The sequence below is a fragment of the Otolemur garnettii genome, unplaced genomic scaffold, assembly GCF_000181295.1.
Source record: "Otolemur garnettii isolate 467f Iridium unplaced genomic scaffold, OtoGar3 scaffold00039, whole genome shotgun sequence".
Classification (NCBI taxonomy): domain Eukaryota; kingdom Metazoa; phylum Chordata; class Mammalia; order Primates; family Galagidae; genus Otolemur; species Otolemur garnettii.
This window is the reverse complement of record NW_003852434.1, coordinates 10,697,792-10,711,525: the sequence shown is the minus strand read 5'-3', so window position 1 is coordinate 10,711,525 and position 13,734 is coordinate 10,697,792. Positions and strand designations below refer to the sequence as shown.

Sequence of the window (13,734 nt, the reverse complement as noted above, 5' to 3'; positions counted from 1 at the left end):
AGGATCCTGAGTGCAGACAGGACTGGCTCCTGCAGGCAGCCCCCCCACCTCCCCACACCCCCGCCTCCACCCTTCCCACCTCACTACTCAGAGGCATCTGTGCAACTTCCCGCGTTGATCAGGGTCTCCGATGAACAGAGGCATTCTCAGTTATACGCACAGAGCAGGAAGCTTCCCATCTGTGCCTCGTGCTGTGGTTTCTGTGTCCAAGCTGGTATTCTTTCCAGGTGCATCACTTTGGGACAGCCGGGGAAGAGATCAGGCACAGCTAATCTCGCAGGCGTGCTGAAAGGGGAAGCCACGTAGGTTTTTGATGTGTAAAACAAGAAACTCCTTATGGGGGCATTACTGTACATGGAGCAAACCTTTGAAATAGTTCTCAAACAGGAATCAGTTCGCCCTTTTCTCTTTTGTTGGCAGTAGCTTGTATTTGCTCCCCCTGAAAGGAGAGGATTGAGTGTAAATACAAAGTCTCATATCTTTTCTTACCAAGCTGAGTGTCTTCAGCCGATTTTTATTTGGGGCTGGAGAAGGAGGAGCTTTCCATGTACTTTAAAACGAGAACAAATGAAAAAGGTATTGTTTATCTAAGCTGTCCAAGGAAGGGCACTTGGGGAAAGAATTGCTCTCCTAAAATAACCTTACGAAAGTTATTGATTCGTTTCTTTATGGTTCCTTGACAAACAAGGACCATTATTTCTGTGCTTGAACTGGAGCTGGGTCAGAGAACCCTTTTTTATGGATTATCTTTCTTGAAAAGCAGACTTGTCAGGAAAATGAACCTCTAGAAATGAAGACATGAAACCCAGTTGAACATTGTGTCCGTTTCATTGCTTTGAAGGACAAATAGGGGACATTGTTAGTTTTTGAAAATTTTACTGAGTACAAAAAGGTATGGGACTAGCTCTGGAAATTTAGATCAATTACCTACTGTTGTGTATTTGGTAAGTGGTTTTATAATATTTGATTCCTCTTCCCCCAACCCATTTCAACTCTGAAGTCTAGAGTCTATCTCCCTCTGCTTGGTAGAGAAAAACAGCACAGCATGTTCTTTTTCTATTACCTTATAAGTAACTTGAAAAGATCAAATAAGTTATATATTTTTGTTACTGAAAAAACAGAGAATACAGGCAAGGATAGAAAAACCAAAAACCTAGCACTCATATGCAGGAGTGACCATGCTTCTTGCTAGTTTATGTAATTACACTTCATTTCTATGTTTATATCTAAATAACACTTTTATCACAAAAAAATTATATTCTATAACGTGTAACTTGGAAACACAGCTTTGGGGAGCGCTTTTCCTTCTTTCTTACTCTTCATCTGAGAAGCCAAGGGAATTTAAAATGAGATGATTTAATTAATAATTGAAGTAGGATTATTCGACCATTTAGATGAAAGAAAATTTATGTTGACGGCAGATATACTACCCTTTAGAATACTATAAATAATTTCCCCCAGAAATTCGAGTACTGATTAGGGATATATTCGTTGTTTATTTTTAGCACTAATTGGTGTGCAATAAACACTTTACTAAGTAAAATTCAGTTTTCTTGAAGCACCCTGCTATTACTTTAAAGTATTTAGGGATGGAAGCATTGTATTATCTGTAAGAACATTTCAATCATATGTTATTAAAAATATTAAAAGCTGCTGAAATAGATTGTATTTTGATTGGTATTAGGTTTGTCATAATCTAATCCTTTATCTTCGTTCTAGTAAAAAACTATTTTAAGGATAGTTCTTTTGCAGCTTGTGTTAGATTGGAAGAGAGGATTATCAAGTGACGGAATTGCAGTAGTAACATGGAAAATCTGTGAAGTTTACTTTACAATGTTATTTCTTTGGATTTTAAGGCTTTATCCAAAGTTCTAGCTTTTGGGGAATGCTAGTATCCCAACTTTCATAAAGCAGCTTTGTGAGCCCATAGAAATTTATTCATAAAGATTTAGACCTCAAAAATACATGGCCATCTATCCAGGCCTTGGTGAAGGGCTCATTTTATTTAAAATTAACCATAAATTACTAACTTTCATGGGGATATTATATACAGACTTCTTTTTTTTATAGGACCAATGGCTAGATTAAAAAAAAAAGCTTTCTTTAAACATAGTCTGACACTAGTGAAGTAATAACATTCAACATCTGTAGTGATATTGTTTAAACATTATTTTCTCAAGCTCTCCAGTGTAAATGGAACGTCTCAGTTCATATGGAGGGAGAGTATGTGCTTATGAAAGTATTCATTCATTAATTCAGCTAACACTCAAGAACTGTGCTAAGTGAAGGGGGTACAGAGGAATAAAATGAGATCTCCTTGCCTGAGGAGTCATGGTCTGATGAGAAAACACATAAGGAAACAAAATCAGGAAGGCTTCTTAGGCCCAGATAGATTTAAACTTTAATGTAAAGAGAAACTATGGCCTTGTGCATGAAAGTGAAAAACTTACTCCATGTTCTTGGAAGATTCTGTTTAGAGTTCAGTAAGCTACATTCAGTGATGGAAGACTACTAAAAGGTAGAACAGATTGTTTTTGAGCTTGGGGGTCACTGTGAAAATAATTGAGGAGTAGAGAACTTAAGTCTGGTGTAGGAATGTGGCATCTGGAGAGAATGAAGATGGCTGGCACTTTGGAGCAAGTCAGGCTCAGGGGGTGCCCACAAACTGGTGTCACAGCTAATCCTGGCAGGGACTGTGGTTAGGCCAGCTTCCTTCATGAGATGGAAACTTTTCTGTTCCTCAGATAGTCCTAAAACTCAACCTATAGCTCATTTTCCCCTTCTACTGCAATGTTTTTGATCCTTTAAATGCTAGGGTCCTAATCAGATGGGAGAGTCAAGTTACATATGGGACAGTTTTTACTCCAAGAAAAGGGAATATTTAAGAGATATTTGCTGAATGCTTGTAACATAATAGAAAGAATTTGGATTAAAAATAAATCACATTTTATGGTCCTTTAGTAAGTGCCAGACAGTGTTCATGTATCTTTTTTTCTTTTTGAAGAAACAGAGTCTCATTCTGTCACCCAGGCTGGCGTGCAGTAGTGCAATTATAGTTCACTGCCTCCCTCCAACTTCTGGGCTCAAGTGATCCTTCTGCCTCAGCCTCCTGAGTAGCTGGGACTACAGGTGTGAACCACCACACCTGGCTGATTTATTTTTAAGAGATGAGGTCTTGCTATGTTTCCTAGGCTGGCATCAAACCGTGGGCTGAACTGATCCTCCTGCCTTGGCCTCTCAAAGTGTTGGGATTATAGGCATGAACCTCCACACCTGGCCCATGCATCTTTGAATACAACATCTACTTAGATTCTTTTACTAACATTTTATAGATAGGAAACCTGGGACACAGGCACCTTCATAAGTAAGAGGCTCACAGTTAATCAATGGTGTCACCAGGATTTAAACCCAGGCTGGAGCCTGAGTCTCAAGAGAGCTTTGTGAACTTGGGCAAGTCAACCTCATCCTGTCCCCTCATCTGCAAAACTGGAACAATGATGATAATACCAATTTGAGGGTGTTGTCACCAATATAGGTGCTTTGCATAGCACTGACTCACAGATATGTTCCCCAGCATTCTAGAATGATGGCACAGGTGGGGAAGCCACTCTCCTGTACCAAAGCTGTCCCTACGATCAGTAATTCTGGGCCAAGAGTGGTCAGCATAAGAGAAGTGATCAATAAATGGTGGCTGCTGGCTGTGTGAAGTTGTCATTTTTATTTAATCTATAGCCCCAAACTGAGATTGTTTTCTTGAAATCAGCAGAAAACACATATTACATTGTGCTTGGAAATGAGATGTATTTTTCCACACCTTCTTGTTTTTTGGCTTAAGAGTAGACTGTAGTTGTCACACTGCTGCCAGTTTTGAACTATGTGCTGTGTGGCAATAAAGAGAAAGAAATTCAGAGGTATTCTAAGCCAGGTTCTGGTAGTCATCTGTTTTGATTCAGAATTTTTGTGAATCAGACACTGGGAATGAAATCTGACCTCAGATATACTTTGTATTTCCTAAGCGACTTTAGAGAGGTCCCTATGTTTGAGGCATATCCCTAAGAGGTAATGAATTTAGCATTACCCTAAGAGGTAATGAATTTGACTTAAAAAGATGACTTCAGTTTTTGCTTGGGAACGTTGCACATATCCGTGTAATCTCTACCACTGTTGCTGTATTAGTCACAGTTCTCTGGAGAAATAGAACATAGACACAAGTATGTATATCCCGTTGGATATCTCTCTAAGATGAAATTTATTTTAAGGAATTAGTTCATGTGATTGTTGGGAATGGCAGGTCCAACAGCAGGTTAGCAGGCTGGAGACTTGGGTAGAATTTCTGTATCTCAGTCTTGAGGCTGAATTCCCTTTTATCCAGGAAACCTCAGTTTTTACAATGAAGCCTGCTAGCTGATTGGACTTGGCCTCCCCATATCTATAGAGAGTAATCTCCTTTACTTTAAAGTCAACTGATTGTTCATGTTAATTGCATCTAATAAAATACCTTCACAGTCGTACTGAGATCAAGTGTTTTACCAAACAAGAAGGCACCATAGCCTCGCCAGAGTGGCACGTAAAGTTAACCATCACATTTGGTTTCTGCCAATTTGTGTGAGCATGCCTGTTACTAGCATTCATCAGTTTTCTAGCTCATTCTAACTCTACTTGAACTCTGATATTCTAATGATTCTAGCACGAAGTTAAAAACTTCTTTGACTCTCCCCTAAAGTATTTTAGTAACACTGTTGACTGAGGGGAAAAAGAATGAGAAAGTTTAGAAAGGAAGGGAAAAAAGCCTTCACTGAGCAGCTTCTGACCTATTAACTCTGGTTTGTTTAAGGATCTGCAGTGTGCTAGGCCAGGCTAGTTCCCAGTTCTGTTGGGGCTTATGGTCTGATGTGGGAAGGCCAACAGGAATGTGTAAATGAGTGGGATGAAGATGACAGTGTGAGCACCGTCCTGCCACCTCGTCTGTGCCTCCGTGCACCTAGTACCCAGCGGGGCACGTAATAGTAGTCACTCAGTACATATGAGTTGGTGGATCTCTCTTAAAAAACCCAACTACTTATTCAAATTCTTCTTGTTTCTGTTGAGTGTTAGAGTACTGAGTCAACAATTAAGTTCGTGAAATTGTCCTAGAAAAAGTATTACATATCTCATTGCTGAGTATCAGTACAGTCACCTTTGCAGTACTCCCCTTGGGAAGCTATGCACCAACGCCGTGCCTAGATCCTAGCAATTTTGAAACTCTTTTTTTTCTGGAATGGCCATAGAGCTGTCCTATAAAGATCTGACAATTAAGTTTGTGAACTCATCCTAGAAAAAGTGCTTTGATGGCTCTGATTGCAGAAAGAGTTCCAAAATTGCTTTCAAGGATGGACTGGGCATTGGCATTGGTGCATGGCTTCCCAAAGGGGGTATTTTGAAGGTGACCATAGTGACATTTAACCATGAGGTTGTTTTTCTGAGATGAATTTGTGAGCTTAATTGTCCGATCTTTGTGTGTTGGACAAGTCTGAAGGGCTGACAGTACCTAGTGGCGAATACTGCCTTCAAAATTCTGGTGAGTGCTAGTCAAAAGTGTAATTTTCCTTTAAACATGCTCTGATGGTTTCTGCTAGTTAATAGCAAAGAGTCGGGGCACAGCTTGTCCTCCTGAGGTTTTAGACCAATCGATGGTTTTTACTCTGGATATTGACAATTCTCTGCCGTGTGCCCTTGTCTTTGGCTACGTGGGCTGACTGTTGTGAAATGGATTATACTGCTCAGATTGCCTCTTGGGGTTTAATCAGTGCCCAGCCAGAACTGCGTGTGGTGTGCCTGTGACTTTTCTTTTGTCATCTAATTGTTCAGGACGTGGGGCTGTTGATGGCACTGCTTTTGTATGGTCATACATTGAGTGATCAGTTTTTAAATCAGAGTTTATGCTTCTTTGCAGGATGCTGCGATTTGGAAGCCAGATTCATGCCAGAACTGCCGTTGCCATGGTGATATTGTTATCTGCAAACCTGCTGTTTGCAGAAACCCTCAGTGTGCCTTTGAGAAGGTATGGTGTCCTAATTGTGCCCTAAATGTATTGTAAAGTCAATAAAGGGTTGGGTTTTTGCATTGTTCAGTCTTCTGTTTTTGACGTTTATCCCAACCTCTAACTGGAAGCTTTATGAAATGCAGAAGAGAATTTTAATGTATCATATCTAATAATATTCTAACTTCTAGATATTATATGTAATAACATCCTAATTTCCATTTATTGAGCATTTACTCTGGACCAGGCAGCCAGTTAAAGGTTTCACAAATGTTATCCCATTTAATATTATATGGGCAAGTGTTTTTATTTTTCCCTTATAGATAAGGAAAGTAGAGCTTGGAGATTTTGAGCAATTTAACTGTAATCGTGTAGTTTATAAACGGCTGCCAGAGATTTCACCTCTACTCAGATCGGTGTCAAAGCTACTAATATTAACCACCATTAGGATGAACCATTGAATGGATGGAAAGTCAGAATTGGCTGCTTTTTATTTTTTTTTTTACAGTTTTTGGCTGGGGCTGGATATGAACCCGCCACCTCCAGCATATGGGGCCAGCACCCTACTCCTTTGAGCAATATGCGCTGCCCCAGAATTGGCTTCTTGGAAATAATTTTCTGGGACGATCATTTGGACCTGCCGCTGATTGTATTATTGTGTTACCACGGGGCTCCCTGGAGACACAGACTAGTGTTGTCTGGAGAAATCCTTTCCTGTTTGACCAAGTCTATGACTGACAGTTCCTCCTTCCCTTGTTAAAAATTTTCAGTTTTTTTCTGACTATATGTCTGTTCTGTTAGAATAATACTTTTTCTAGGTGCTGATTCTTTTCTTTTAAAGTGAATCTATTATAAAAAAAAAGTTTTAAGTTTGAACTTTTCAAGCTCCTTGAAAACTGATTATTTTCTTTAAAAAGCATTCCAGTGATTTCAAAAGCACAGTTTATTTTTCTAGATTTATGCCCCCCCCCCATTAATCTTGAGCCTCTGTGCCGTCTCATGCCAATAAGTTTCCTAACAGAGGCATGAAGCTATGATTTTAAGGGGATCCCTCCATTTCTGCGTGGATATATTCCTAAGAAGCTGGGAGTACATCAAATATTAGTAAGCTTGATATTATTTTGTTGTATACTGTGAGGTGTTCTTTTTTATGGACTAAATACTCACTTCCTAAAAAGTCACTGTTTTGCTTGCTGAGTAACTCATGTCTGAGCTGGTGATAGAAAGGCCTTGAAAACAATGTCCTCCCTCACTTCATAAGAAATGTTAAGAGACATAAATTATATTTCTAAAAACTAAACATGCTATATCAGGGCCTACGTATGGGCTATAAACTAAGAATGGTTTTTATATTTTTAAATGGTTGAAAAAATCAAGAGTGGTATTTTGTGATATGAAGATGATGCGAAACCCTATCTCAGCATTCGTAAATACTGTTTTATTGAAATGCAGCCTTGCTCATCTGTTTAGGTATCGTCCTTGGCTGCTTTTGCATTATCTAATTGTGATGAGGACCGCGTGTAACCCCCAAAGGCTAACTGTTTATTATCTGGCCCTTTACAGAAAAAGTTTCTGGTCCTTGTTCTGTGCCCAGCATGTGATTTTGTACCTTCTTAATTTGCTCTTCTAATTTTTCTCTACTTCACTCTCCCAGTTGCTTTGGCCAATAAAACTCAGAGGCATCTCTGAGTCCTCACTTTCTCCCATGTCCTCCATCCAGTGCGTTAGCAAACCCCCAGCTCTTCCCTCATGACACAGTAAGGGCCAAAGGCGACTCCTCTGCTCCCGCTCTGGTGCCGTCCATTATCTATCTGTCTGCCTGGATTCTCACAGTAGCCTCGTAACTGGTTTCACTGTTTCTGTACTTGCCTTTATCGCTGTAGTCTTGACATAGCAGCCCGTGTGATCCTGGTAAAATTGAAATCAGATCATATTGCTTTTCTCCTTAAGCCTCTCCAGTGGCTTCCAATAGCTTTTCTTCTCACTTAAGGTAACTCCCCACAACACCTGTAAGGGACTTCTGCACTCTCTAATTAATCTTCCACTATTCTTTCCCTTGCTCACTCTGCTTCAGACACCAAGCCTCCCTGCTGTTCCCTGGATGTGTCTGTCTAGATCTGAGAAAGAATTTCAGCAGGAACAACAAAGTGTAAATGCCCTATGACAGAAGCGCCCCGGGTGTGCATAAACAAATGCGTGTGTGTATGTGCGTGCATGTGTGTGCATGTGTGCGCATGTGTGCATATGCACATGTACACATATGCCTCCATCCTTTACTTCCGTGAAGTCTTGCCTGAATACCATTTTGTTTAAAATTGCAAATCTCCACTCCCCTCACATATTTTGTATCCGTCTTTTGTACGTCTTTCTTTTTGGCACTAACTACTACCTGACACGCTATATATTTTACTGTTACTTCTTGTTTACGGTCTCTTTTATTCTCTGTATATCCTCAGCACCTAAACTAGCACCTGACACATGGGAAGGACTCAATAAATATTTCTTTACTGACTGAATGAAAGAGAGATGAGGCCAGAGAGTTGGCAAGTTCAAGCTTATGCAGAGCCTTGTTTGCCGCAGTAAACTTGGAATTTTATTTTTAAGATGGTAGGATAGTAACAAAGATATCAGGCATCAGGGCGGAAAGGTCAGCTTTTCTTTTAGAAAGGTCTTGCTGGTTTTTCCAAGATAATGCATAATATCGGCAATGTGAAGACCACTTGAGCAGCTGTGAGGATGGTCCAGCGAGAAGGTGAATACCAGGGTTGCAGCACTGGCAGTGTAGGGTTCAATAAATGTTTAGGGTATAAATCTGCAGAACTGGATGAAAGTAGGAAGGTAAGGGAAAGGAAAAGAAGAAACAACTCCCATGTTTATGGCTTATGCCTAGCTGAGTTCCTAGCCAGTGTGGAGAATACAGGAGAATGAGGAAAATCAGCCCGTCTAAGCAGAATGATGATTTCAGTATGGGGCCCATTGAGTTTGAAATGTCCGGGGAGAAGTGGGTGGCTATGCCAGAAAGGCAGATGGTTATATGAGTCTAAAGCCCAGAGGAAAAGCGGGGGCTGGAGATCCACTGTGGCTGTCACCAGCATCTAGACAGCAGTGTAGACTTGTAGGGTAAATGCACTTGCCCAAAGAGACTGTGTGAGAAAGGGGTACAAGACCAAGGATGGAATTTGGAGAACATAGTCTTTTAAGGGGAGTTGAACATAGAGAGGGAAAGTAAGGAGATTAAGGAGACAGGGTCGAAGTCAGGAACAGTATTATGGTCTGGAGAGTGGAGAATTTCCAGAAGGAGTTTATGTTAATGGTGTTGATCACAGTTCAGGGAGTGAGTATTGGTGATTGGAGATGTTCTATTGGGTTTGGCAACATGCAGGTCCCCGGGGGCCACACTGAGGCTGGTGTTGGTGGTGGAAACCATACAGCAGAGGTGTGAGGAGTTGATGGAAGGTTGTGAAAGGAAAGCTAAGTAAAAGTTCCTCTTTCTAAAGCTAGAGCAAGAGAGGAAGAGGAGGAAGGGGCATTAAATAGGGAGCATTACATCTGCTGCCAAGCCTCCCAGGTGCGGATGTGGTGCCAGTGCTCACCCTTCCTGCATCCGTGACCCGACCGTCTGTCTGCTGCTTCTTCAGATGAGCAGCTGCTAGGCAGGACCTTATCTTCACACCGCAGCCCATCACACAGTGCGGTGTGGCCCCAGCAGGCACTCGGCCAGCATTTGTGGAATGGACGCACAAAGGAAAGAGAGAAGGTTTTGTTTTGTTTTTTAGATTCTGATATTAGCGTGATAGGAAAAGGACATGGCCCAGCCTAGAAAGAGAAGTGTGAGATGTTAGACTTGAATGATTCTGGAGAAGAACAGAGGAGTGTGGGGTAAGCTGGGGGTAGGGATGGCGTCACTGTCTGGAATGGGAAGAAAGAGGCCTGCATGGGATGAAATCAGACTGGGGCTAAGACAGGGACAGGATCCTAAGGTGGCTCATACCTGCTCAGCTTACTCTGCGGAGACCTGGAGGTTCAGTGGGGAATTATGAGAGAGTGCTGAATGTCAGGGCTGTCAGCGAGGGGTGGGAAGGACTGACCGTGGTCAAGGTAAAGCAGTTGTGGGTGGGATTAAGGGCCTCTGAGAGAGCAGGCCATGCACCTGTAGGCCATGCACCAGGCTGTGTGGTGCAGTGATTTTCACAGTGTTTACCCATCAAGTATAAAAAAGGATAAGGCAAATTGTGGGGCAGATCCAGGATTGGGACTTTTTTTTTTTTTTTTTTGATGAAGAGAAAGACTAGATGTGCAGGAAGTGGTGGGTGGGCATTGAGGCTGCCTTGAAGAGGAAACGGAGGTCTGCCCGGGATTTCTGGTTTATGGCAGTGTGGAGTGTGGGCAGTTGTCAAGGTTAGCCGTGGCTCTGTGTCATAAGGTGAGAATTGCTTGAATTGATGTGGTCAAGGGTAACAAAGATGGGATGCTGGAGTGGTCGTTTTCATGGAGATTGAATTTGTCCAGAATAATGGTTAGATAGAGGGTAGGAAAAAACTGAGATCCAGGTGTCAAGTCTTTGGTGAGTGACTATGAGGGAGAGACAAGCAGGTGGGTAAATCATGGCAGTAAGGAAGAAAGAGGTAATCAGAAAGCGTGACCCCTACGGAAGGTGTTTTCTTCCCTGTAAAAGGATAGGATCGGACCAGATGATCCCACCAAAGAAACCTTCCAAGATCATGCAAGTCTTCCACAGAGCCCTGGGGTTCTTTATTTTAAGTAATAAGGTAGCATCATAAGACGGTTGAACTAGCAGGTTGACTACAAGTCATTTATTTATTTATTTATTCCTTTATTCATTCAGACAAAGTCTCAAGCTGTCGCCCTGGGTAGAGTGCTATGGCATCACAGCTCACAGCAACCTCAAACTCTTGTGCTTAAGCGATTGATTCTCTTGCCTCAGCCTCCCAAGTAGCTGGAATGACAGGCACCCTCCGCAATGCCTGGCTATTTTTTGTTGTTGCAGTTGTCGTTGTTTAGCAGGCCCCGGCCAGCTTCAAACCCAGAGCCTCACCCACTTAGCTACGGTGCCACCCTTTTACAAATCATTTAGTCTGTAGACTTTTAGAAGTCGTTTAGTCAGACTTCCTTATTCTGTAGACAGAGAAACAGACTGTAGTAGTTTACTCACTTGGTGACAGACACGAGCTAGTGAGCGGCTCAGCCGCACAGGGGCCTCTGGCCCGGCTAATTCCTGCTCCCCTGTGTCACTGTGGTGCCCTTAGTGTGCGGCGCAAGCTAATGACTTGCTATCAGAGCCTAAACTAAGCTATGGTTATTCTTAATAATATTGTTCAAATTGGTTTCCTATCTTTTTTCTTTTTTTTACCTTTCAAAGCAATTTGTGTTTTGATCGTGGATTGACTGGAGATAACCCAGCGTCAATGGCAATTCTGATAGATATTTTTGATACCTGTCCAGCCATCATTCATTCATCCTGCAGGCATCTGTAGTAGATTCTATACCCTCATCCTGTATCCACGTACAATACCTGGCTGATTAGGCAAAGAGAGAGAGATAGACAGACAGACAGAGAAAGAAGGCAAAGCCATTTAGACTCTCGAATGTTTAACCCAGTCTTAACAGAGACAATCTCTTCAAGGATTTTTGAAAAATTCATATGCAAAGAGGGCAGTGTCACTGTATTACATGGTGAGGATTTGGCTGCAAACATCAATGCAGATAATAATAATATTTACCAAATAAAGTTGTGACATTTACTCTGTGTATGTATCCATATACCTATATCTATCTACATCTATCTATGTTCTATATCTATATATCTATATCCATATCTGTCTCTATCTCTATCTATATGTATTTATAAAATAAGCTTAGAGTACCTGGCTATTGTCAGCAGTCGATAAGCCTTGTCTATAATCATCAAACTATCGTCCTCATTATTGTTGGTTCTTCTAGGTCCTAAGCAGTTAATTTTGGTCAGCTCCCCTGACATTCACTGGTGTCTCTTGCGTGGACAGCTACTGTCAGTGCTGCCCGTTGCAAAGCCTGGAGGAGCAGTCGGGCCGTGCGCTCTGTGTGGCCCACAGCTCACCGAGCCATTTGGGGTCAGGTGGTCGGGGGACAAGAACTCTCTGCTTCTCTTTCTCCAAGCACCCACATACACCATTCTTTGCTTCTCCTTTAACTTACCGCTATTACATCCCACCAGAAGTTCAACAGCTACATCCAAGTTGAAGGCCATTTATTCTTCCCCAACTGCCACATACAAAAAAAGAATATTACATTAAAGAAATGAGCTTTCAGGGCTAAATGTAAAAATTATTATATAAAACAAAGGAAACTAATTTGGAGGCATAAAATATCCCTTGAAGTCTTCCATTCTAACTGCCTTTCTCCCTTGCTCCCTGCTTGCACGTTAGAATATAAACACTTGAATTATCTTATTTTCTATTCATTTGAAATTCTTAGTGGAGATTAAGCTAAAGTGGTTTCTATTATTATCTCAGTGGAAATTAGTCACATGTTTTCTCTTGGGGTTCAGAGGACATGTTTCTGTAAAGTCATTAATATTGCATAGTATGTGTAATTGTACAGAATCCCTTATTATATAAATTTTGCCCTTTATTAAGCAAATAAGAAGAATTTGGTGGTCACTGTTATTCATGTATTTATCTGGATTTAGTGGATTTATAGTTGTAGAATCTTAGTCCCATTTCCCATCTATTCTTATGGATGTAATTATATAAAATTAGACTTCTCTTGCAGGTACTTTTTTTTAATTGAAGCAACCAAAATTAACAGAAGAGACATTAGCACACTTGCATATACACACATAATTTTTCTAATTCTGCTGCCTGAGTTCTTTGTAGACTTTTATCCTGTGGACAAGTCATGATTTCCAGGCTGATGCAGGTTCTCCTGCCACTTACGGTGAAGATCACTCCTTGGCTGCTCCTCCGTGTCTCTGGACTGGAGAGGATCATATTAACAGTAGAGGAATAACATGAGCAAACGCTACCAGGGGGATCACTTGGCTTCAAAGACAAACTTAAGCTCTTCGCTCCCTATTTTTCATACCTCTTAGATAAACAGCTTCTTTCACAGTGGCAAAGGATGTCTAGTTCACATGTGACACCTCCCCGATCAATCCTGGGGTATCAGGTGGTGGGCCAGTGTCTTGGCAATAACAAGAAACACAGCTGCAATTACAGGAGTGTTGAAAAACAACATAGATTTTTATTGGAGACAGGAACCCTACCCAGCTCACCGCAATATGTATGTGTGATACCACCACACAATGCTGCTTCTTCCCAGAACTTTGTCCTCCAACATCCCCCCGACCGCCCCCCCCCCGACCCCACCATGTACCCTGCTACCCTGCTTCCCAGGGAGAGTTAACCACGGGACATCGGGCCCTCTGAGACTGGAAGTCCTGGGATCAGCCCCTTCCCGCTCCCCTAACAGAGGGAAACTGCTTATCTGCTGTGAAACTCAGATGGAGCATTTGTAGTTAAAACAGTCTCAACTTCATTACGTGTACAAAGATGTACACTTTGTGTTTTCAAGGAAATTACTTTCACAATAGAGCTCTTTTTATCTTTGAGAGAAGCTCATCTTGACATAGACAGAACCCTTTTTTTCTCAGTGTAGTCATTTTATCCTGTCTGTTGTTGTCACCCCTGGCAACTCATGATTCTGTGATTCTTTTT

At 41.5% G+C, this 13,734-nt stretch overlaps 1 protein-coding gene across 1 annotated transcript in view; it reads left to right on the top strand.

Annotated features, from left to right (window-relative positions):
- Positions 1 to 13,734, top strand: part of FRAS1 (Fraser extracellular matrix complex subunit 1) — a 430,037-nt gene that overhangs the window by 148,498 nt on the left and 267,805 nt on the right. The window contains exon 3 of the mRNA XM_012805310.2: positions 5,933 to 6,040. Coding sequence (XP_012660764.1) covers positions 5,933 to 6,040 — 108 coding nt within the window. The remainder of the gene's footprint in view (positions 1 to 5,932; positions 6,041 to 13,734) is intronic.